The sequence below is a fragment of the Salvelinus namaycush genome, chromosome 1 (assembly GCF_016432855.1).
Source record: "Salvelinus namaycush isolate Seneca chromosome 1, SaNama_1.0, whole genome shotgun sequence".
NCBI classification, from domain to species: Eukaryota; Metazoa; Chordata; class Actinopteri; order Salmoniformes; family Salmonidae; genus Salvelinus; species Salvelinus namaycush.
Window position 1 is genome coordinate 31,172,204 of NC_052307.1, and position 27,131 is coordinate 31,199,334.

Here is a 27,131-nt window from a genome sequence, read left to right on the forward strand (position 1 = left end):
AACCTTACTGATCACGAAAAACGTATATGGCTTGCTGGACTTACGCCTCGATCACACCGACGGTGCTTTGCATTTTGGTACACCAGAAGTACATTCATTTCCAATGGAACAGTGCGTTTGCCTTGCAGCATTGCGTTGCAGAGGCAGTTGCGGTATGTTCTGTGTGGTACATACGTTGGATTTATCGAACGTATGCGTCAAACTGTATGCGTAGACGGCTTGAAAGAAATGGTATCAGAAGGTGAATGCTGAACTTTTGTTGGACACATATCCAGATGAGGCTGCGTACCATTTTTCAGCAGAAAAAAGATGGTTGCATTATGTTGACAAGAACCTCGCTCTCCTACCATGGCGTCAATGGGCGCTTTCATTTATGGACAATGGTTTGAGTCATTTCATTGTCAATTGGGATTGTTTTTATCCTTAAAAAAATGTATAAATGTTTTTTTTTTTTTTCCTCAAACCCCCCACGGGCTGGATTGGACGGATCCAGCCCACAGGCCTTATGTTTAAGACCGCTGCTCTAGACTGAATCCATATTTCTACGGTTCTGTAACTCCGAGACCCAGCCAAGCCTGAATTGTACTGTTAAGAAACTGACTGATCCTGCATTGATCCCTGACAGATCAATGGATATCTTGTATCTGTGGATCAGGTAGACCACCTGCCTGCCCCCCAAGTTAGTTTGATCAACAGAGCAGTACAGAGTAAAGAATCAATGAATGAATCAAGCGTGTAATGAATTCCCAGTGTGGGAAAAGCAGAGTGTTTTGGGGGGTATAGAGTGCCTGGGGTAAAACAGAGGCATTTCCTGTGTGTTCCCTCTGTGCCAACTCATCTCAGCATGATGTTTGTTCTTCTACTGCCTGTGTGTTTTCAGCTTTAGCAGACTCTGTCGAGGGTATAGAAGCCTTCTCATTGGCTCTGTCTTATATGGCCCAAAGTTGAAATGGTTAGTTGGAATTGAACAGGAGAGGTCGAATTGTGTTATCCAGTTGACACAGCCTAGTGTGGCCACACTACTTTACTCTAGTGATCATCGTACTAACACGTCATCCTTATGTTTCTCTGTGCAGGTTAGCTCTCTATGTGTATGAGTACCTGCTGCACGTAGGGGCACAGAAGTCAGCACAGACCTTCCTCTCAGAGGTAAGTGTGTGTGTGTGTGTGTGTGTGTGTGTGTGTGTGTGTGTGTGTGTGTGTGTGTGTGTGTGTGTGTGTGTGTGTGTGTGTGTGTGTGTGTGTGTGTGTGTGTCCACTCCCCTAGAGCAGGGCTGATTCTGCCTCCTATGCAGTGTCTGGTGTGTGTGTAATTGAATTAGTGAGGAGCACAGTGCTGAGCTGGCAGGGCAGTAGGGGGTTCAGTATTTAGCCTCCATTACTGGGATCAGCCCAGAGAGTTACGATAGACCACCTAGCTGACAGGTTGCTCTCTCTCTCTCTCTCTCTCTCTCTCTCTCTCTCTCTCTCTCTCTCTCTCTCTCTCTCTCTCTCTCTCTCTCTGTCTCTCTCTCTGTCTCTTGTCTCCCTGTCTCTGTCTCTGTCTCTGTCTCTGTCTCTCTCTCTCTGTCTCTTGTCTCTCTGTCTCTTGTCTCTATGTCTCTCTGTCTCTCTCTCTCTGTCTCTATGTCTCTCTGTCTCTCTCTCTCTGTCTCTTGTCTCTCTGTCTCTCTGTCTCTCTGTCTCTGTCTCTCTGTCTCTGTCTCTCTGTCTCTGTCTCTGTGTGTCTCTGTCTCTCTGTCTCTGTCGCTCTGTCTCCCTGTCTCTGTCTCCCTGTCTCTCTCTCTGTTTGCAGGTAAGGAGTTTAGAAAGTTGAAACCAGTAATTTTCTCCAAATCACTCTAAATTAAAATGAAAAAGAAAAAAAGAAAGAAAAAAGCGATAGAGGATGCATCAGCTGGCTCCACCTCTCCCCCCCCTCTCCCCCCTCACACGGACACACACACACAAATACACACACAAATACACACACCCTTTCCTCTCTGGCATCCCATGGCATATCACTCCGTCTGTCTTCCGGAGATGGTGGAGATGAAATGAGAAGAGAGGGAGGCGGTGGGTTTGAGTGTGGGAGCCGAGCACATTAGCTGAGAGAGGGATGTGTATAGACACAGCCGTCCCTCCCATCCCCCTACACTACCCAACCCACCATGGCTCCTACTGGAGTAGAGGGCAGGAGAGGAACAAGGCTTTAAATAGCTGTTAGCCACTCCATAGAGCTGTGTTTACCACGCACGTCTGTTGACACCTCCAGGCTGAGACCCTGAGACCCAACACAACCACAACCCAACCTTAGATTGGCCAAATACAGACAGACCACTTCTTCTGCTGCTGAGGGAACATGGGTTAGTTGGATGGTGCTCACTGTTGACGCTGTCAAACATTGGCTACGATGAACAGAATGTTCACGCTACGACTGTAGTTGTTTATTTCGAATGGGCTCCTCAACTAAGTAGAGATAGAGAGATAGAGACTGACAGAGAGAAGGATTGGAAAGTCAGGTTAACAGGGGAGTTGAGTCATTCTGTAAACCTTCTACAGCAGGGTGATGTCACTCTCAGAGCCAGCCTAAACAATACCATGACAGTCGCCCCATTGTGTACAGTTTCCGTAGACATCCACTCTACACCACCGCTCAATCACATGGTTTTACTGTGTGTGTGTGTGTGTGCATGCGTGCGTGCTCGCAAGTGTGCATGCTTTCCTGTGTGTGTGTGTGTCCATAAATCAGGTTTAGTCCAGAGGATGATGTTACTGCTTGCATTGACCTTGTGTGGAGGCACAGGAGATGGCATGCTAAGGTTTGAAAGAGAGAGAGAGAGAGAGAGAGAGACCGAGCAAAAGCAAGGAAAGAAAGATAGTGATGGGGCAAAGCAAACACAGGAGTGTTTCAGGGTTCACAGTGTGTGGCCTGTACAAAGGACAGATTGGCCTCTCAGGTTGGTACATGTCCTTAAGAACAGCCCCACAACTAACAATGGGCTCTGTCAGGTTTATAGAACACAATACACGCACACGCACGCACGCACGCACGCACGCGCGCACGCACACACACACACACACACACACACACACACACACACACACACACACACACACACACACACACACACACACACACACACACACACACACACACATACTTGAGGACGTCAGTTGCAGTACAATGGGGTCTACACCCGACACATTATTCACCTTTGAAACCTCTCTCTCTCTGTCTGTCTCTTGGGTAGATCCGATGGGAGAAGAACATCACATTAGGAGAGCCCCCAGGGTTCCTCCACTCTTGGTGGTGGTGAGTACAGTACTACATCCTTCACTCCATTCCCTCACCCTCTCCTTTATCTTCATCCTTCTCTCTTCTCTATTACAACTTGTTTTAAATGACAATGACTTATCAATCGACCTTACTGGGCCTGTATTAAAAAAAACTTCTCCGAGTAGGAGTGCTGATCTGGAATCAGTTTTCCCTTTTAAATTATAATGAATGGACAGGGGCACCTGGCTATTCTACTCCTACTCTGAGAAGCTTTGTGAATACGAGCCCTGGTAACATTCTGGAATAATCAGAATGATAACATTGCTAATGATAAAGATATTGTTATTTTTGTTTGTTCAGAACCTCTATGTATCTAACCTCCCCTGCCTTCCCTGTGCTGCAGTGTGTTCTGGGACCTGTACTGTGCAGCCCCGGAGAGGAGAGAAACATGTGAGCACTCTAGTGAGGCCAAGGCCTTCCATGACTATGTGAGTCACCATCAACATTACATTACCTCACCCCGTCCTCAACCACTGCTGCCCCACACTGGTGCCTACTGCTGCCTTACACTGGTGCTAACCAGTGTTCTGCCAGTATTCTTCAATAGATGTACAATGTATAGGAGTTTAGCTACCTGGATGTAGCCTACATCGAGACACCTGTCTGATTCAAGCCTCTCTGAGTGGACTAATCTATTGTGGAGGCCACGAGGATGGCACACTATTATCACCAGTAGTACATTTACCGTTAATTCCCATAATTTCTAATCTACAATGTTTGTTTGGTTACGGTCATATATGTTAATGAGTTTAATATATTATTATTACAGTCTTACCATTTTTCATTCTAGGAGTGGACACGTTGTTTGCAGAGTGCACAACCTATGCTAAACTTGTGAGGAAAACATTTTGGTTTATTTCATTCCATTTTCCAGTTGTCAGTTTATTAATTGTCTTTTGTTTGGAGCACTCCTGTCATTCTTGAGTTGGAACACGCACCTGATCACGCATAGAAGTAGGCCTAGACTACCTGGCCTGCGCGCCAATGTAGACTCATAAATGTGCCCATTTGAGGATCTGATACTATTTCTGATTGTCTTAACTCACCATTACTTTAAAAAATATATATATATTTAAACTTTATTTAACTAGGCAAGTCAGTTAAGAACAAATTCTTATTTACAATGACAACCTATCCCGGCCAAACCGTAACCCGGACGACGCTGGGCCTATTGTGCACCGCCCTATGGGACTCCAAATCACGGCCAGTTGTGATACAGCCTGGAATTGAACCAGGGTCTGTAGTGACACCTCTACCACTGAGTGCCTTAGACCGCTGTGTCACTCAGGAGCCTGTGAAACTACTGTGGAACTTCTCACAGCAATTTTGTCTTCGCTTCGAAAAGCAAGTTAACCAAGTCTGTTTTTACATCCATTGAGAATGACAATAGTTCCTTAACGTAGCCTATTTGAAAAATATTTCCAACTCTCTCCCTTTCCATAACCAGTCAGCATGAAAGGGGAAAAAATGTTATGCTCGGATGATGGAAATGTCATTAAAAAAAGGCTACCTGATTACTTCTTATGCTTGCGCAAATAGCCTACAGCTGTGTCGGTCTGTCTGGAGCTCACTGGTGCAGGAAACTGAGGTTCCAGAATATTTTATACAATGTTGCAAGTTTGCTAGCACCAGCTTCAGGCAGGACCCAAGTTAATAGTTGATACAATGTTTCAAGTTCGTTTCAGACAGACCATGCATAGCCAATGTGATTTATAGGATATTTATTTTTATCAGGATATTTTCTACCTGGCTGGCTGCAATGTTTTTATTTATTGGCTTTATGTAGGCTATTTTTACGTATTGGCAATGGCAATAGAAGTTAGTTTTACATTTGTATCATTTTCATTTAGATGGATTAACCACAGGACATTGATTTTGAGATATGACAACTTTATTATAAATGAAATGAAACTATTCCACGAAAATGTGCATATAACTGGCATGCAGATCAGTAGGAATGGTACGATAACTTGGCACTCCAAATGGAAAAGGTTGCCGACCGCTGGTGTGGCCTATTAGGAGCATAACAGCAGAATCTGCCAAGGCCAGCAGCAGCGGGAGGAGGAGGAGGGTCTGGACGGGAACAGGTTTTTTTCTTCTGGTTTTAATTGCAGTTCTTAAAGCATCAGGCAAAGTAGCCTACATATAGTTGATTTTATTCAAACATAGGGTGTGTCTATATATAGACAAATACACATTTAAAAATGTTGACCAATCAATTGGTCAAAAGAACAGACGACTCTCGGTCGTAACAGGGAAAGTCATGTAAGCATGTCCAGAGCCTGAGCTGGGATGTGTATAAACACTTCCTTTGTCTTTTCTCTTTCTCGCCTGAGGGAGGTGGAGGTGGAGGGGTCTCCTGCTTTTTGAACTTGTTCTTTCTCTGGAGCCAGTCTGACTCATCAGATTTTGTGTGGCGTGGTTTATTGAGACGCATTGTTGAGAGTGCACAGGTCGTAGCTTTTTGCTTTCTCCTCTCTCTCTCTCTCTCTCTCGCTGCAGGCCTAGTGGGCAACTACTCCCCCCACAGACCCCCTCTCAGGGTAGTTGGAGGCAGATAGGGAGGTGGGGGCACGGTGCACAGTGTGTGGAAGAGGTGTGCGTGTATTTGTGTGTGCAGGAAGATGATGCTGATTCTGGTGATGATGTGTGATGAATAGTCTCCTGGGAAACGAAGCAGCAGCACTGTGATGATGTCATCCTGGCTCTGGGGAGAGGAGCGCTGGAGGGCGGCCCGACCTCTGAGCCCTGAGAGAGAAGGGTGGGGTGGGGGGAGTGAGAGAGTGAGGAATGGAAATTGGAGGGTGAGGGAGAGACAATGAGGGGGGAGAGAACAAGGGGGAGAGTGGGGGATGGAAAGGGAGAGAGCTATGAAGAGAGAGAAAGTGGGAGAGATAGATGGAAAGAGAGAGGGAGATGGAGATGGAGAGGGGGGGGGCTGGACAGAGGCAGCATGAATCTGAGTCACAGAAAGAGGGAAGGAATGGAAGGAAGAGAGGATTCTAATCTTGCCTATTCCCTTTTCATCCTGCCTCCTCTAAATCTTACTGGTAACAACACCAGACACAGTCTAATTACATAACTTCATAGAGAGAAACACAATTACTGGCAACAATTAATCTTTAGAAAACTCCACAATTTCAGCTTCTTCTATTACTTTCGGTAAATGCATAAATTAAGTACAGGCATGCATATGGTGAGCAAAATAAATGGCACAAATTTGTCCATGTTCTTCTTCTGGATGTAATCTGTGGGTTGTAATTAGCCAGGGTCACTTTCAATTAACGGTGATTGTGAGATCCAATCAGAACCAATCTACCACACAGATACTGTAGCTACTTTACACAGCTCAATTAACAGAGATAGGGAGACCATTATGGTCGGCGTTATTGAAAAAGGAAAACACCTTGATTTGATGCGGCTCATCATTTGTTTCAATCGTCTGACTTTGAGGCTGATGAAGATGTAATCAAGCATATTTGTGGTAATTCTTTTCAGACAGCTAATTACTGTTCGGGATGGATAGAGAGAGTTGAGTCAGTTCTTTTAAGATACTTCCTGTGCTCAGCTCATTCCATGGTGTCAAGGCTTTGGTCTCCATCTGTATTACTATACTATTGTATTATCTGTGTGTCTGTGTGTGTACTTTGTGTGTGTGTGTGTGTGCGTGCGTGCGTGTGTGCTCGCATGCGCAACTGTGTGTATGAGAGTATACATTATGTGTCTGACGTGAGCCGGTATTCCAGGAACTCCAGGGAAAAGTGAGGGAAGAAAGAGTGATGAATGAAGTGAAGAGTCCTGCTGTATTGATTTCATCTTCAGTCTGGGTGTTTCAGCCAGGGAAACAACGTTTACAGTTCTGCTAAGTGCTTTTTAAATTGACTTCTCCATGCTAAATGAGCAAATTTCATTCGAGGAGGGACACGGAGTCATCAAAACAAGCTATTTTTACATTATTTCGATCAGCTTGGAAATGGACCAATTAGAAGCTAACTCACAGAATATTGCTTTTCTGTCTTTCAAACAAGGTTATAATAGTTTTGGGATTTTATTAGATTTTTATTTCAAATTCAGTTTAGTTTCAGTTCGTTTTCACACCGTATTTGCTCACCGTATTTGCTCGTTTCGATTTATTTTTAGTTGTATAAAACTATTTCTATTTAGTTTTTATATTTTTATTTTCACTTTTAGTGTTAGGGGTGGAAAGCATGCGTGGGAGGCTAGGAGCCATTGATGTTGTATAGTTTTTTGGGATGTCACTACTTTCAACTGGGGGGCAGTAATACATAAGGTGATGGGTTAAGTTTAAATTATTAAGTCAGTCTCATTGTGACTTGGATTTAAAAAGAATAGCGCTGAGACTGGAGCAAAAATAAGGATGAAGAAAACTTCCTCTCGCCCATGTTTACACCAATCCAATGCTTTTTAACTTTAGTAGTACATGTAAGAATCGAGTTAGCTATGTAGCTATTTTTTCCCCCTGTTAGCTAGTGATAGTGATCAGATTATCTATATATTGACAAGATACTGGACTGACCGCTCTAACAATGGGAATAAATGTCCAGAAAGGCAGAAGGCAGGCGGGAGAGGGCAGGATCAGGAGGGGACATTCTAGCCAATGACAGGGCAGACACGTGTGAACAACAGGAACAACGCTGATATAACAGTTTTTTTCTCAAAGTTGCTGGAATGCCAATTTACACCGAGTAAACACCTTCCTAATATTTAGTTGCTCCCCATTATGCCCTCAGAACAGCCTCAGTTTGTCGGGGCATGGACTTTACAAGGTGTCGAAAGCCTTCCACTGGGTTTCTGGCCCATTTTGACTCCAATGCTTCCCACAGTTGTGTCAAGTTGGCTGGGAGTGGATCTCTAGCTCGTTCCATCTCCTCCCACAGATGCTCAATTGGATTGAGATCTGGTGACTGGGCAGGCCACTGCAGTAAGCTGAATTCACTGTTCTGTTTTCGTTTACTATAATAACCTTGCTTTTAAGAATAAGACTTCGATCCACGCAGGTCAGTGAGATTGTTCCTGAGGATTCTTTGAGAGGTTGGAAGGTAACAAAGAAGCGGGATGATTCTCAGTGTTATGTGGTGACACTATAATGCTGTGCCAATGTTCTCCCATATCAGGTCCACAACAGTCATACTCCATTAGTTTGATCTCTGGATTGGGCCTGTAAAGAGAACCATGTAGCATCACTCACCTCTCTAGTTTCTGACCCATTTTCTAACATTTAATCCAGCTCTTTTTAGAGCCATGATAAGTACTAGTCTCATTTGTAGCTGTGTCTCCAATCTCCATCATGCAGAGTACCACTATAAGCCTAGCAAGCCAGGCCAGGCTATGTAGACACCATTAAACTATACCCTACTTCTTGCCAGCTAATCCTGCCTCCTTGTCCAGCTCTTATAGGCACCACTCATCTAGCTGACTTCTATCCCATTTCTTATCAAGTTAATCCCCCTACCTTTTTGAAACAATGGTCTATACTTGTTCTGCTTTATTGATATCACACTATTATCAGAACTCATTTCTTTGTGATCATAGGGAGTTGAACACAAACATGAGCAAATTAAACAGGATGGAAAGAGAATCATGCCAGCATGAAATTGCTTGTAAGACCTGTAAAAGCAACTCAAGCATGTTAACAAAGCCCCTACCACACACACACACACAACTTTGGGTAGAAACTGACATTTAAACACTGGTTTTCTTATGGAAGAATTGCATATTTTACAAAGGCTATGCGTGTGTGTGTATATATGTTGGTGTATGTGTGTGAGGATGTATGTACAGTACAATATAAAGAGTTCCTCAGCTGTTGGTTGTTATTGTGCGTGTGCTTTATAAATTCAACTGTGTGTGTGTATGTCAAATCAAATCAAATTTGATTCGTCACATGCTTCCTTAAACAACAGGTGTAGACTAACAGTGAAATCCTTGCTTACGGGACTTTCCCAACAATGCAGAGAGAAAGAAAATAGAGAAATAATAGAAAAGTAAAACGTAATAATGTGTGTTTGTGTGAGCAGTGCTCATCCAGCATGAAACGCTGTTTCTCAGTCAGACAAGAACAAGTGCCAATCAGGGTTGTAACTAGAAGGAGTACAGCTAAGACAGGAAGGGACTTTTCGTAGCAGGTTAGGTGTTTGCTAACCCTAACCTTTTTACTAACCTTAACCTAAGTCTCCTGACCTTATACGTTAATTATCCTAACCTGCTGTGTAAATTCTCCTAACCTGCTACGAAAAAAGTCATATCCATTCTAAGCTTTTCTCCCTTTAGTCTGTACTGCCAATCAGGCTTCAGGCTGCTAGGCTAGGTGCTGCGGTGCGGTGGGGAACCTGCCTGTGGTATCAGGCAGGCTCCCGAGTGGCGCAGCAGTCTAAGCACTGCGTCTCAGTGCAAGAGGTGTCACTACAGTCCCTGGTTTGAATCCAGGCTGTATCACATCCGGCCGTGATTGGGAGTCTCATAGGGGGGTAGGCCGTCATTGTAAATAAGAATTTGTTCTTAACTAACTTGCCTAGTTAAATGAAGGTGAAATTAAATACTTATTTTTTTTAATCACTGGGGGGATGTTAGCTCTGACACTGTGCTGTTAGGGAGGAGAGCAGATCAAGCACAAAGCAACCTCCTCTGATGAAGCGATCTCTCTCGAAGTACAAGAACTCACACATACAGACACACTAATATACTCATGCATAGACAGACACACGGGCCAGGAATGATACATACACACACATGCATACATATTCAACCAACTCCAATACCTGCTCAAGCCCCACACCCCCTTTCTACCCCCTCCACCTCCTATCTCTACAAACGCTTTCTCCCCCATTCCTCCCCTACACCCATGCACGCACACAGACACAGACAGGTATTTTTGGGGGCCTCTGCCAGGGATCCAGGGAAAGTAGGGTGTGGTAGCTGAACACAAGGGACTGCTCTGTTTAACTGGAAACACCCTTGTCCTGATATGACCCTGTCCCCTACGTACACACACACACACACACACACACGCACACACACACACACACTACTCTCCACACTCCACCCACTAGCAAACAGTCAATGAGTCATTCCTCAAGAAACCCAGAGAAAAGAAATATCATGATTTTGGGGATTTTCACGAAATGTAATCCATAGAATAGGCCTTTGGAGATTGGATTGTTGACAAATATTTAACATTTGTATCTAAAAGCATAATTGAGAAATACTTGATTAAAGTTGGCATATTTATGACGTTTTGGCCTTACTCAGGCCTCTTTTAAGCAAAAATGGATGTCATATGAAGCTTTACCGTTTGCTCTGTGATATGAGTAGTATTTTGATTTCAATACAAAAATACATATATGTATTGAAAAATATAAACATGAATATTGAAAATATTGAACATAAATACACTACAGGAATATCAACGTTCCAAAGTGGGATCTCTGCTAGTTTTAAAGTTATGGCCCGTTTTTTGAGAAATTGGTATAGTAGGCAATGTACAGTAACCAATCACAGCCTTTCTTTTACTTATATCATTGCACATCCTGCAAATCACCAGTAGATGGCAACCATTTTGAATCCATTTTCACATTCACTCTGTTGGTAATGCTTACAAATTGGATCATAACTCTAAAAATGGCAGAGATCCCACTCTGGACATGTATATTCCTGTATAATATATTATGTTCAACAATATATGGAAACATTTGCCAAATATAAAATGAAGTCAATATTAATGTTCATATTTTTCAATATTCATAAATTTATGTAAACAAAAGTTATTGAAATCCAAAATACTACTCATATTACAGACCGAGCAGTAAAGCTTCATATGACACAAACGTTTGCTTTGTAACACCTACAGATGAAACACTATGGAGTCTTAAAGGAGGCCTGAGTAAGGCCAAAATGTCCTAAATATGCAAACTTTTAGATAAAAATGTAGAATATATATCAACAATCCTTCCTTCAAATGATTATTTTATGAATGACATTTTGTGAAAATCCCTCAAATAATAGTCTTTTTATGTCTGGGTTTTGTGAGGAATCACTCCAATGACTCTCATTGCCTGTGTGTGTGCCTGCATTTTCCTGCCTGTTAGTACAAGCCTACCAGAGTGCATTTCTGTGGCTGTGATGGCCTCATCACCTTATTACATTCCCCAATCATGACATCACATGGTACTTACCAGGACACAATGTATTTAGAAAGAACACACACAAAGAAGTAACTGCCTCAATAAAGGAAACAACAAGTTAATGTGTCTTAATAGGGCGATGGGCCACCACAAGCCAGAACACCTCCAGTACGCCTTGGCATAGATTATATCGTCTGGAAATCTATTGGAGGGATGTGACACCATTCTTTCACAAGACATTCCATAATTTGTTTTTATTTTTTATTATTATTATTATGTTTTTTTATTATTGAATTTTAAAAGATGCAATCTACCTGCAGTGAAGCCGCTCAACATTTACATTACATTCAGTCATCTAGCAGACATTCCCATCCAGAGGGACCCACAGGAGCAAAAAGGGTCAAGCGCCCCGCCCAAGGGCACAAGGACAGATCCCCCACCCAGGCGAAACGGGGACCCGAACCAGCGACCTCTCGGCCACCGGCCCAAGCTCCCAACCGTCAGGCCATCAACCATCCAAGACCCCCGCCCCCCCACCCAAGCCACCGTCCCCCTTCAACCCAACCAAAACCCACCAAAGACCCAGTGTAACAACAACCAACAAACAGAACAAAAGAGAAAAAATACAAAAATAAAGGAAAACAGCAAAAAACAACAATGTAAAAACAAAAGACATCAAGGACAACAAAAATCAAAACAGCAAGGCCTACTTATGTGTTTGTGTGCATGTGTGGCACTATTTATATGTGTGTGTGTGTGTGTGCGTTTGAATGCGAGTGTGTGTATGCATGTGTACGCGCGTACAATTTGGTTTTGTTGATGGTGGGGGAAAACACTGTCTCAGGTGCCGCTCCTGAATCTCCCATACTTTTTCTATTGGGTTGAGATATGGTGACTGAGACGGCCATGGCATATGGTTTACATCATTTTCATGCTCGTCAAACCATCCAGTGACGACTCGTGCCCTGTGGATGGGGGTATTGTCATGGAGGCCAAAATAAAGGCCTGCAAAGCATTTTTATACATGACGGAATGTTAATTGCTTCATTAACGCCGGAACCACACCTGTGTGGAAGCACTTGCTTTCAATATACTTTGTAGCCATCATTTACTCAAGTGTTTCCATTGTTTTGGCAGTTACCTGTATACATAAACCTAGAGATTCTTTCAGTTTGTAACATTTGATTCTATTAATCTGCTTTTACATATATTTTTCTGAGCAGGATCAATGTGTGGTTGTGTGTATACATTTTGTATTTATCACATAAGCACATTACCAGGACATACTCTCTTGGATCTCCTGGCTTAGCGCATTGTGGGTGCCAAGCTGATTGGTGGACCAATGGGGGGTGGAGGAGATGGTTGTGTGGGGGATCGAAGGGACCCCCAGTCTGTTTCCAGGCAACAGAGCCCTTCTCTCCTCCAATCTCCTCGACTCTCCTGTTTTTAAGCCAAGCTGAGGAGCAGTGAGAGAGTGACTCACAGGAGAGAGAGAGAGATTTGTTGATGGTGGGGAGCAGATATGGAGCTGTTTTTACCAGTTTAGTCAGAATGAAAATGAGAATGTGATTGTCTTGTGACAGTCGTGCTAACATTGAGAACAGTTCACAGACCATAGCAGAGAGATGTCACCTGAAGAGCTGATAGCTTGTGTGTTAGCAGCTGATTTGTAAACCACTGTCTACAACTTTCTGAATTTCATATCATGTTAAACTATAACTTCTCTCTACAATAACTACTTTGTGCTTGCTTACTGTTTTCTCTCCGTCTGTCTTTCACCCACTCTAAGAGATAGACATTGTTACAATAAGCTGACTATCTTCAGATAAGTCACCTCTCTCATCTCTCTCCCTCTCTCATTCCCGTTCTCCCTCTCTCTTTCTTCTCTCCCTCTCTCTCTCTCTCTCTCTCTCTCTTCTCGCTCTCTCCATCTCCCTCTGTGGTCTCTTGCACTATCATGCTTGTAGTCTAGCAGTCCCCAGGAGTGTGTTTTCCGCTGCTGTGTCATGTCACACGCGTGTTTGGACATGTCGGCGAGGCGTGTTTGCACTCAGCTGCTCAGTGGTGGGCTGGAGTGAGAGTGAGGGCAGTGGGGAGGACAGGGGCAGAGATGGGTTGGGCTGAGGACTGAGGGCAGGGGGGAGGACAGGGGCAGAGATGGGTTGGGCTGAGGACTGAGGTCAGGGGAGTGGACAGGGGCAGAGATGGGTTGGGCTGAGGACTGAGGTCAGGGGAGTGGACAGGGGCAGAGATGAGTTGGGCTGAGGACTGAGGTCAGGGGAGGGGACAGGGCCATGGCAGAAGGGGAGTACATGGGCAGGGGTAGGCTGGGGTGAGGACTGAGGGCAGGAGTGAGGACATGGGCAGGAAAGAGGTATGGGGAAGGGCCTCCCTGGTGGCATTGGTGGTAGGTTATCTCTGTGACCCAAAGTGGCTGTGATGGTGTAGTAGACTGACGGCCATATCTCACCATAACAGTCTCTGACAATTAGTATCTACTTTCCCCTGATACAAAATGAATCCATATACAGTGCATTCGGAAGCTATTCAGACCCCTTCACTTTTTCCACATTTTGTTACGTTACAGCCTTATTCTAAAACTGATTACATTGTTATTTTTTTCTCATCGATCTACGGTCGTGGCCAAAAGTTTTGAGAATGACACAAATATTAATTTTCACAGTCTGCTGCCTCAGTTTGTATGATGGCAATTTGCATATACTCCAGAATGTTATGAAAAGTGATCAGTTGAATTGCAATTAATTGCAAAGCCCCTCTTTGCCATGCAAATGAACTGAATCCCCCAAAAACATTTCCACTGCATTTCAGCCCTGCCACAAAAGGACCAGCTGACATCATGTCAGTGATTCTCTCGTTAACACAGGTGTGAGTGTTGACGAGGACAAGGCTGGAGATCACTCTGTCATGCTGATTGAGTTCGAATAACAGACTGGAAGCTTCAAAAGGAGGGTGGTGCTTGGAATCATTGTTCTTCCTCTGTCAACCAAGGTTACCTGCAAGGAAACACGTGCCGTCATCATTGCTTTGCACAAAAAGGGCTTCACAGGCAAGGATATTGCTGCCAGTAAGATTGCACCTAAATCAACCATTTATCGGATCATCAAGAACTTCAAGGAGAGCGGTTCAATTGTTGTGAAGAAGGCTTCAGGGCGCCCAAGAAAGTCCAGCAAGCGCCAGGACCGTCTCCTAAAGTTGATTCAGCTGCAGGATCGGGGCACCACCAGTACAGAGCTTGCTCAGGAATGGCAGCAGGCAGGTGTGAGTGCATCTGCACGCACAGTGAGGCGAAGACTTTTGGAGGATGGCCTGGTGTCAAGAAGGGCAGCAAAGAAGCCACTTCTCTCCAGGAAAAACATCAGGGACAGACTGATATTCTGCAAAAGGTACAGGGATTGGACTGCTGAGGACTGGGGTAAAGTCATTTTCTCTGAATCCCCTTTCCGATTGTTTGGGGCATCCGGAAAAAAGCTTGTCCGGAGAAGACAAGATGAGCGCTACCATCAGTCCTGTGTCATGCCAACAGTTAAGCATCCTGAGACCATTCATGTGTGTGGTTGCTTCTCAGCCAAGGGAGTGGGCTCACTCACAATTTTGCCTAAGAACACAGCCATGAATAAAGAATGGTACCAACACATCCCCCGAGAGCAACTTCTCCCAACCATCCAGGAACAGTTTGGTGACGAACAATGCCTTTTCCAGCATGATGGAGCACCTTGCCATAAGGCAAAAGTGATAACTAAGTGGCTCGGGGAACAAAACATTCATATTTTGGGTCCATGGCCAGGAAACTCCCCAGACCTTAATCCCATTGAGAACTTGTGGTCAATCCTCAAGAAGCGGGTGGACAAACAAAAACCCAGAAATTCTGACGAACTCCAAGCATTGATTATGCAAGAATGGGCTGCCATCAGTCAGGATGTGGTCCAAAAGTTAATTGACAGCATGCCAGGGCGGATTGCAGAGGTCTTGAAAAAGAAGGGTCAGCACTGCCAATATTGACTCTTTGCATCAACTTCATGTAATTGTCAATAAAAGCCTTTGACACTTATGAAATGCTTGTAATTATACTTCAGTATTCCATAGTAACATCTGACAAAAATATCTAAAAACACTGAAGCAGCAAACTTTGTGAAAATTAATATTTGTGTCATTCTCAAAACTTTTGGCCACGACTGTACACACAATACCCCATAATGACAAAGCAAACCAGGTTTTTAGAATTGTTTGCAAGTATATTACAAATAAAAATTTGAAAAATTACATTTACAGAAGTATTCAGACCCTTTACTCAGTATACTGTTGAAGCAGCTTTGGCAGCTTTCTCCCATTCTTCTCTGCAGATCCTCTCAAGCTCTGTCAGGTTGGATGGGGAGCGTTGCTGCACAGCTATTTTCAGGTCTCTCCAGAGATGTCCGATTGTTTTCAAGTCCGAGCTCTGGCTGGACCACTCAAGGACATTCAGAGACTTGTCCCGAAGCCACTCCTGCGTTGTCTTGGCTGTGTGCTTAAGGTCATTGTCCTGTTGGAAGGTGAACCTTCGCCCCAGTCTGAGGACCTGAGCGCTCTGGAGCAGGTTTTCATCAAGGATCTCTCTATTCTTTGATCCGTTCATCTTTCCCTCGATCCTGACTAGTCTCCCAGTCCCTGCTGTTGAAAAACATCCCCACATCATGATGCTGCCACCACCATGTTTCACCGTAGGGATAGCATTGGCCAGGTGGTGAGCGGTGCCTGGTTTCCACCAGATGTGACGGTTGGCATTCAGGACAAGGAGTTCAATCTTGTTTTAAGCACTCCAGATAATCTTGTTTGTCATATTCTGAGAGTCCTTTAGGTGCCTTTTGGCAAACTCCACGAGGGCTGTCCTGTGCCTTTTACTGAGGGATGGCTTCCGTCTGGCCACTCTACCATAAATGCCTGATTGGTGGAGTCCTGCAGAGATGGTTGTCCTTCTGGAAGGTTCTCCCATCTCCACAGAGGAACTCTGGAGCTCTGTCAGAGTGACCATCGGGTTCATGGTCACCTCCTTGACCAAAGCCCTTCACCCCCGATTGCTCAGTTTCGCCGGGCTGCCAGCTCTAGGTAGCGTCTTGGTGGTTCCAAACTTCTCCCATTTAAGAATGATGGATGCCACTGTGTTCTTGGGGACCTTCAAAGCTACAGACATTTTTTGATACCCTTCCCCAGATCTTGTCTCGACACAATCCTGTCTCGGAGCTCTACGGACAATTCCTTTACCTCATGGCTTGGTTTTTGCTCTGACATGCACTGTCAACTGTGGGACCTTATATGGGGGCTCCCGAGTGGCACAGCGGTCTAAGGCACTGCATAAGCAGTGCTAGAGGCGTCACTACAGACCTGGGTTCGATCCCGGGCTGTATCACAACCGGCCATGATCGGGACTCCCATAGGGCGGCGCACAATTGGCCCAGCGTTGTCCTGGTTAGGGTTTGGCCGGGGTAGGCCATCATTGTAAATAAGAATTTGTTCTTAACTGACTTGCCTAGTAAAATAAAGGTTAAATAACAATAAATAAAAAATATAGACGGGCCTTTCCAAATAATGTCCAATCAATTGAATTTACCGCAGGTGTACTCCAAGTTGTAGAAACATCTCAAGGATGATCAATGGAAACAGGATGCACCTGAGCTCAATTTCGAGTCTCATAGGAAAGTGTCTGAATACTTTTGTAAATAAGGTATTTCTGAAAACCTGTTTTTGCTTTGTCGTTATGGTGTATTGTGTGTAGATTGATGAGGAAAAACATTTACTTAATCCATTTCAGAATAAGGCTGTAACGTACCAAAATGTGGAAAAAGTGAAGGGATCTGATTACTTTCCGAATGCACCGTATCATAGTACCACAGAATCCACCCAGGACAGTGTCTTTCATCCATCTGAAAATATTTTATATTGACTCCACCTCACTAGGACTTTAATCTCTTCCCCTCTGCGCTCAGTCTAAATCTCTTATCTCCTCTTTGCGTTGGAAGACCAGGTCAGATTGTGGAAGAGTAGTGCAGTTCAGTGCAGCTCCTAGCCCTTTGTGGCTGTCATTTACACTCAAATAAATCTCTGGATGGGTGTATCTGACGCAGCATCTGCCCACAGACCCACCTCTCGTATTATAGTGTGTGTGTGTTGTGTGTGTGTGTGTGTGTGTGTGTGTGTGTGTGTGTGTGTGTGTGTGTGTGTGTGTGTGTGTGTGTGTGTGTGTGTGAGAGAGAGAGATACTGTTATGGCTTTATAGCTGAGAGATGTTTACGATGGCTGATAATGACATCAGTGATAAAAGGAATGCAGTCAGTTAGGGTCCTAACTACTGCTGATGCTGCTGTAGACCCACCTTCAATTACCTGAGTGAGAGAGCAGGTACAGTACATACTGTATATCAACATTGTCCTGTGATGGAACAGTACAGGGGCTGTTTGGGTTATTGTGCTGGAGAGCAGTGTGACTAAGGTGACCACATGTCCCGGATTGTGCAGGACAGTCCCGCATTTAATAAACAATGAACCCCTTTAACCCTGTTCTGAGGGCTAAAGGGGGTGCAATCCAATATTAAGAAGGCGTTCCTAATATTTTGTACACTCACTGTATATCATAAGGATGTGGTACTGGTGATGTTAAAGGCTCAATGCAGCCATTTTCATCTCAATATTCAAAGTATTTCTGGGTAACAATTAAGTACCCGACTGTGATTGATTGTTTTCAGTCAAAATGCAACTTCTCAAGCAAAACATTTTTCTAGAACTGTCTGGGAGTGGTCTGCGTGGGGAGGGGAAAACTGAAAACTAGCTGTTATTGGCAGAAAGGTTTGGAACTCTTTCTTATTGGTCTATTAACAAATGTACAGTCTGGTGATGTCACCAGGCAGTCCAAAACTCCATCCCACCAAAACAGGCTGAAATTTCAGGCTGTCTTTTCAAACAGCTCTTACACTAAAAAGGCATTATCATAATTTTCACAATTGCACAGTATTATTCAAACCTCATAGTGGGAAAATATACACTGTCCACATACTTTTGTATATATAATCTTCAAATGAGTGAATTCCGCTATTTCAGCCACACCCGTTACTGACAGGTGTATAAAATCGAGTGCACAGCCATGTAATCTCCATAGACAAACATTGGCAGTAGAATGGCCTTACTGAAGAGCTCAGTGACTTTCTACATGGCACCGTAATAGGATGCCACTTTTCCAACAAATCAGTTTGTCAAATTTCTGCCCTTCTAGAGCTGCCCCAGTCAACTGTAAGTGCTGTTATTGTGAAGTGGAAATGTCTAGGAGCAATAATGGCTCAACCGCAAAGAGGTAGGCCCCATAAGCTCACAGAACCGGACTGTCGAGTCCTGAAGCGCGTAGCGTGTAAAAATCGTCTGTCCTCGGTTGCTACACTCACTACAGAGTTCGAAACTACCTCTGTAAGCAACGTCAGCACAATAACTGTTCGTCGGGAGCTTCGTGAATTGGGTTTCCATGGCTGAGCAGCAGCACACAAGCCTAAGATCACCATGCGCAATGCCAATCTTCAGCTGGAGTGGTGTAAAGCTAGCCGTCATTAGACTCTGGAGCAGTGGTTCTCTGGAGTGATGAATCACGCTTCATCATCTGGCAGTCCAACGGACGAATCTGGGTTTGGCGGATGGCAGGAGAACGCTACCTGCCCGAATGCATAGTGTAAAGTTTGGTGTAGGAGGAATAATGATCTGGGGTTGTTTTTAATGAGCATACAATGACATACTAGATGATTCTGTGCTTCCAACTTTGTGGCAACAGTTTGGGGAAGCCCCTTTCCTGTTTCAGCATGACAATTCCCCCGTGCACAAAGTGAGGTCCATACAGAAATAGTTTGTCGAGATCGGTGTGGAAGAACTTGACTGGCCTGCACATAGCCCTGACCTCAACCCTATCGAACATCTTCGGGATGAATTGGAACGGAAACTGTGAGCCAGGCCTAATCGCCCAAAATCAGTGCCCAACCTCACTAATACTCTTGTGGCTGAATGGAAGCAAGTCCCCGCAGCAATATTCCAACATCTAGTGGAAAGCCTTCCCAGAGGAGTGGAAGCTGTTAAAGCAGCAAAGGTGGGGACCAACTCCATATTAATGCCCATTGTTTTGGAATTAGATGTTCGACGAGTAGGTGTCCACATACCTTTTGGTCATGTAGTGCATATAAAACACAGGGTAATCACGTTTTTGACTGCACTGGGCCTTTAAACATTTCTCCAATCATTGTTGAGATCTGATATTGGTTGTTCCACCAATTCAGTGCCTCTTGAGAAGTGTAACTTGGTATAAAAAAATAATAATAATTAACATGGTCATAAAGACCACATATTCAACTTCATAAAAAGCTAAATTTTTCCCATCTCAAGAGGTTAAATAAGAAAAGTGCCTATTAAGTGCCAAATCTCCTTGTGACAGGGGGAATGGAAACATGTTGTGTGCAGCAGGGAGTGGCAATTGAATGCAAGCGTCATTAAAAAAAAGAATATTGCTTTAACATTTCTAGCCTGTCTATCTATGGGTAACAGGGTTGACGTGTTATGCTCCACCCGCTCAGTTTTCTGCCATAAAACACCAGAAAATGGCCAAAAAGATTAGGACCAGCTCACCTGCTTTTTCACTATGAATTGGCTATTAGATGTTCAATGCACTTTAGCAAGCCTTTATTCATATAAAAAATCTGATTTATTGAATTATCCATGCGGACTATATTAAAGGACAATTCATTTAATATAACAGGCTTTTAAAATTCAATATTGGTGCACAATTTCTACTTAAAATAGAGGAACGCAAAAGGAACTATTTACGTGGAACGAACATGCTACTTCACTTAATCCCGTTTTAAAAGTCTCCCTTCCTAACTCTTTTACATTCCCTGAGACCAACCAGAAATGTTTCCTTGGCCAAATAGTCCCAGATATTGCAGGACATTTTTGAATGTACTACAAAATCATCCCAATGTCTTGCATTTGGGTATTTTAAAATGTGGTCACCCTGTGTGATACTAGTGAAGAGAGGAGAGATAGGGGAGGAGACAGGGAATGTAACACGAGGGAGATATGGCAAGAGAGGGAGAGACATAGACGGTGGAACTATAAATAAGAAGGAACTATAAAAAAAGAGCGAGAGGTAGATTGAGAGACTGATTTAGGATTCACAGTCAAAGAAAGAGGTTATAATCTCACTACCTATTTCCCATGCACCCAGCCAAACCATCTCTCTCTGTTTTCCTAATGGAGGGATAGATAAGAGAGAAGTTATTTAACTGAAGGGTTCTCTGGGGTCTGTCTGTGTGGACGTGCACCCTGAATGTGATAAATATTTACTCCTTTCCTGAGTTTGAGCCGGATATTTTGGCTAAACAGCAGAGATCTGAGAGGAGCATGTGAACTCTAATTTCCATCTCAACATGTTTGTGTTTCCCACTGCCTGTTATGGCACAGGACAGGACAGGACATAAACAAATCAAATCAAATTGTATTCGTCACATGCTTCGTAAACAACAGTGAAATGCTTACTTCTCAACAATGCAGAGAGAAAGGAAATAGAGAAATAATAGAAAATTAATAGCACGTAATAATGAAAGTAATAATAAATACACAATGAGTAGCGATAACTTGGGGTTCCAATATCTAGTCGATGTGCAGGTGTACGAGGTAGTTGAAGTAGATACAGTGGCTTCATAAAGTATTTATACTGCTCAACTTATTCCACATTTTGATGTGTTACAGTCTGAATTCAAAATGTATTAAATATACACTACCGTTCAAAAGTTTGGGGTCACTTAGACATTTCCTTGTTTTTGAAAGAAAAGCACATTTGTTTGTCCATTAAAATAACATCAAACTGATCAGAAATACAGTGTAGACATTGTTAATGTTGTAAATGACTATTGTAGCTGGAAACAGCTGATTTTTCAATTAAATATCTACATAGGCGTACAGAGGCTCACTATCAGCAACCATCAATCCTGTGTTCCAATGGCACATTGTGTTAGCTAATCCAGGTTTATCATTTTAAAAGGCTAATTGATCATTAGAAACCCCTTTTGCAATTATGTTAGCACAGCTGAAAACTGTTGTTCTGATTAAAGAAGCAATAAAACTGGCCTTCTTTAGACTAGTTGAGTATCTGGAGCATCAGCATTTGTGGGTTTGATTAGGGGCTCACTTTTTTTGCAGTTTTGCTTTCGTGCCTTATTGCAAAAAGGATGCATGTTTTGGAATATGTTCATACTGTACAGGCTTCTTTCTTTTCACTCTGTCATTTAGGTTAACATTGTGGAGTAACTACAATGTTGTTGAGCCATCCTCAGTTGTCTCCAATCACAGCCATTAAACTCTTAAATGTTTTAAAGTCACCATTAGCCTCATGGTGAAGAATTCCTGAGTGGCTTCCTTCCTCTCCGGCAACTGAGTTAGGAAGGATGACTGTATCTTCATAGTGACTGGGTGTATTGATACACCATGCAAAGTGTAATTAGTAACTTCACCATGCTCAAAGGGATGTTCAGTGTCTGTTTTTTTCTACCCATCTACCAATAGGTGCCCTTCTTTGCGAGGCATTGGAAAACCTCCCTTGTTTAATCTGTGTATGGAATTCACTGCGTGACTGAGGGACCTTACAGCTAATTATATGTGTGAGGTACAGAGATGAGGTTGTCATTTAAAAAATTATTGCACACAGAGTGAGTCCATAAAATATATTTTTACTCATAAACTTATTTAGGCTTGCCATAACAAAGCGGTTGAATACTTGTTGACTCAAGACATTTCAGCTTTTAATTTTTTTGTAAAAATGTCTATAAACATAATTTCACTTTGACATTAGGGGCTATTTTGTGTAGGCCAGTGACACAAAATCTCAATGGAATCCATTTTAAATTCAGACTGTAACACAACAAAATGTAGACAAAGTCAAGTGTTGTGAATACTTTCTTTAAGGCACTGGAATGTATTTGGAATAGAGTGACTAGGCAACAGGATAGACAAACAGTAGCAGCAGCTTATGTAAAGAGTAAAAAAAAGTTAGTGCAAAAGGGGTCAATGCAGATAGTCCGGGTAGCAATTTAGTTAACTATTTAGCAGTCTTATGGTTTGGGGGTAGAATCTGTTCAGGGTCCGGTTGGTTCCAGACTTGGTGCATCGGTACCGCTTACTGTGCAGTAGCAGAGAGAGCAGTCTATGACTTGGGTGACTGGAGTCATTGACCATTTTTTGTACCTTCCTCTGACACTGCCTGGTATAAGGGTCCTGGATGGCAGGAAGCTTGGCCTCGGTGATATACTGGGCCGCAAGCACTAGCGCCTTATGGTCGGATGCCAAGCAGTTGCCATACTAGGCGGTGATGCAACCGTTCAGGATGCACTCGATGGTGCTTCTGTAGAACTTTTTGATGATCTGGGGACACATGCCAAATCTTTTCAGTCTCCTGAGGGGGAAAAGGCATTGTCGTTCCCTCTTCACGACTGCCTTGGTGTGTTTGGACCATGATAGTTTGTTGGTGATGTGGACACAAAGGAACTTAAAACTCTCAACCCGCTCCACTACAGCCCCGGGAGCGTGTTCAGCCCTCCTTTACCTGTAGTCCACGATCAGCTCCTTTGTCTTGCTCACATTGAGGGAGTGATTGTTGTCCTGGCACCACACTGCCAGGTCTCTGACCTCCTCCCTATAGGCTGTCGCACTGTTGTCGGTGATCAGGCCTAACACCGTTGTGTAGTCAGAAAACTTAATGATGGCCACGCAGTTGTGGGTGAACAGGGATTACAGGAGGGGACTGAGCACACACCTCTGAGGGGCCCCCGTGTTGAGGATCAGCATGGCAGATGTGTTGTTGCCTACCCTTACCACCTGGGGTCGGCCCATCAGGAAATCCAGGATCCAGTTGCAGAGGGAAGTGTTTAGTCCCAGGGTTCTTAGCTTAGTGATGAGCTTGGAGGGCACTATGGTGTTGAACGTTGAGCTGTAGTCAATGAACAGCAGTCTCACATAGGCGTTCCTCTGGTCCAGGTAGGAGAGAGCAGAGTGCAGTTCAAAAGAGGTTGCGTCATCTGTGGATCTGTTGGGGCGGTATGAGAATTGGAGTGGGTCCAGGGTGTCCGGGATGATGGTGTTGTTGTGAGCCATGACCAGCACACGCACACACAGACACGCCTCATGCAGTGATGTAGGGCTGTTGCGGGTACCCTATTACCGCCACACCGGCGATCTTGAGTCATGAAGGCAGTCAAATTCCACCTGACAGTTTAGTCCCGGTAATTAGGCTTCTCCAAGCACATCTTTTAGACAACTAAAAGATGTGCAACATGAAAATATTGTCTCATTTACATTGTGTAATTTTAACTAGCCCCGGCGATAGGCTATCCAAAGTCAATCCAACTTTGCCACGGTCTCACACCAGCCGGCTGAAGTTAATGGACGAAATAATTAAAGTAACTCTTCCCACCTGCGAAAACACAAGAGACACCCACATCAAACCACACCCCAAAACCAACTCACGTTTCAATTCAGTCATCATGACAACTAGCATTTCTTAATGAACCAAATCTAAAATGAGGTAAATCAGGAAGTGCAGTCGCCCTATAAACCTTTCTGCCTTGAAATTGAAAAGTGAGTTGGGCAGTGAGCGAGCGGTGGCTCAGGAGTGAATAGTGAAGCGTGCTGAAATGTCTCTGGTCGCCATGGGAGACGTTGAATAATGCATGGTGAATAATGCATGGTAAAAGCAAAGGAATTTTCTCATCTCAGACAAGCACAACCGGTCTTTTCTCTCCTGGCTTAGTCTTAACGTTTGGTTTCCACCACTACTGGTTTCCATTCTCAGTACAGTTCTAGGGAACGGCCCCAACCACACACACCATTAGTCTACAGAGTAATTACCAAATAGTAACTTGATACTCTTATTTACACCAAGTTGTTTTCCTCAACAAAATCAATTCAGACCCGCCAAACCCAGATGTGCATCAGTGTGTGTGTGTTTCATGCAGAGGGGCATCTTTTCTCCATTTCCTCTTCTCTCATTCAGGAAGTGGACTAATGGCATTTGAGAGGATGGAGGGAGTGAAGAAGAAAGGTGGGGGTCGAGGGCACAGGAGAGAGGGAGGGAGCTGTTAGTGAGTTCCTTCCTGTGCTGTGTCATTTGTATTTCCTGTGGTAATGGTGACCTTGAGACCAGTAAGACCCCCCCCCCCCCCCACACACACACACACACACACACACACACACAGGGTGAGGCAGGTTAGAGTGAGACAGAGTTAGGTAGTATAGAAGAAGAGCAAGGCAGAGTGAGACAGTTTGGCTTTTTGAGCCAGTGTTGAGTCAGACAGAGTGATCCAGACAGTGAGACAGAGACGACACAGTGTGTTGGGATTCCACTCACGTCTATCCGAGTCTCTTTATTCTCTTCTGTAATCAGCTGACATGAGTTCCTCCCTCCCAGTGTTGGAACACACCTGAGGAACACCACTCTCCCCTGACACACACACACACACACACACACCACACCACACCACACCACACCACACCACACCACACCACACCACACCACACACGCACACGCACACGCACACACACGCACACACACACACACACACACTTGGAGAAACACAAAGAATGCAGGTGCACAGAACAGTGCTACTATAGGAATTAATAGAAACATATAGAAATGAATAGCTATAGATGAATAAGTAATGAGAAGGATAGAGATAAAAAGTTAGATAAAACTGTACAGTAGATAGATACAGTATATGTCAAAGGGTGGAGAATTGACAAGTTGTTTGGAATCTGGGTTGAGCAGGCAGCGTGAAGTAGAGGCAGACCACAAAAGAACAGTTTTAAACATGCATTTTTAGGCGGTGGTTACGGAGTATTCGCCCCCACGCCACTCCGGAAACCTCTTTCTTAAAGCTAAGGATTCGGATCACGTTCTGCGCATGTGTTATTTTTACACACATATTCATTTTTCTAACATAGCTGCTGCTCATACTCCCCCTCCCTTCACTCCCCCTCTTCTGAACCATGATGATGTAGCCTATCTCTGCCTCACATTTCTGAACAGCTGAAGAAAAAGAACCTGCGGCGATTTGAACGACCATTCCAAAACATATATATTATGAAGGCTAAAACTTTCTCTGTCCGTCTGTTGAAACGTATATCGCAGTTGCACAAGCAGGACGCAGTCCCTACTCTTTGTGCACATTTTGTGTGATGATGTAGGCTAATCTTTATAATTGCTGCCATATTGTTGTTTCTGGAAAAAGAACACTACTTGGCTGTCTTCCTCCTGCACAGCTTAGCCAATGTTTACAATGATGATGAAAAAAATGACATTCAATCGCTAATTAGACTACGTGTCTGTCTTGCTGCATTCCACCTCTGGGCACCTTCTAGGCAGCTGAGCGGTGCCATAGTTATGCCATATATGCTGATATCGTGGTGAGAGTAAATAGCTGCATGTAACTCATTAGCTAAGAAGAACATGAAATTACTAGACTGCCTCTTTGTGTCGTGCTTATGTTTGCAATAATGACAACCTTTGTACGATCCCATCAATAATGTATTTTGTGTACAACATGTAAATAGCTGCATGTAGCCTACTCCCCTCCTGAAAAAAGAACATGAAATCACGCTCTTGCTTACTGAGCCAGGGAATGTAATAGACAGTTCGAACAGTTTTGCGTACAACATTAAGTTTTGTAGGCTACCCCAGTCACCAGAGAAATGCGATGAAGGAGTGGACACTCGGCTACGTTAACATTTTAAAAAATCCTGCACAGAAATATCCATATTTTTTTCCTGGGCAAATTGAGATATAGAAACTGTGTCCATAGCCACTCCATCATTTAAGGCATGCCTTTTTTTTTATTTTTACGTAGCCGAGTGTCGACTCCGCTGCCTACGTAGCTGAGTGTCCACTCCGCTGCCTACGTAGCTGCTGTGCTGCGTGCTCTGCTGCCGCTCCCCACTCCTTCATCGCATTTGTCTGGTGACTGGGGTAGCCTACAAACTTCATGTTGGCAGGTGTCCATTTTCTCTATTATACAACTCAACACAAACTTAATTTGCTTTCCCCAAACATAGTTGCACAAAGGCTCCACCGTGAATCCAGACTGCATCACCTACTGTGGGCTGCTGTCTAGAACAAGAAAAGAAAGGGGTTTAAATACGCACATCCGAAATCACATGATCATCAATTAGCCAGTGGGAGCTCTTGGTTCACAGCGAGTGCAATTAGTCACACCTGTGACATACAGTATATACAGTGCCTTCAGAAAGTATTCCTACCCCTTGACTTATTCCACATTTTCTTGTGTTACAGCCTGAATTCAAAATGGATTACATATATTTTTCTCACCCATCTACACACAATACCTCCATAATTACAAAGTAAAAAAACTAGTTTTTCAAAAGTTTTGCAATAGTATTGAAAATTAAATACAGAAATATCTAATTTCTCAAGTATTCACACCCCTTTGCTATGGCATTGAGCTCAGGTTAATCCAATTTACTTTGATCATCCTTGAGACGTCACTACAACTTGATTGGAGTCCACCTGTGGCCAATTCAAAAATATGGAACAACTCTGCCTAGAGCTGGCCGTCTGACCAAACTGAGTAACCGGGCAAGAAGGACCAT

At 43.8% G+C, this 27,131-nt stretch overlaps 1 protein-coding gene across 1 annotated transcript in view; it reads left to right on the top strand.

Moving 5' to 3' along the window:
- LOC120054936 (single-stranded DNA-binding protein 2-like) overlaps positions 1 to 27,131 on the top strand; it is an 89,692-nt gene that overhangs the window by 42,768 nt on the left and 19,793 nt on the right. Inside the window, exons 2-4 of the mRNA XM_039002695.1 lie at positions 1,077 to 1,149; positions 3,234 to 3,295; positions 3,663 to 3,747. Of these exons, the coding sequence (XP_038858623.1) occupies positions 1,077 to 1,149; positions 3,234 to 3,295; positions 3,663 to 3,747 (220 nt within the window). The remainder of the gene's footprint in view (positions 1 to 1,076; positions 1,150 to 3,233; positions 3,296 to 3,662; positions 3,748 to 27,131) is intronic.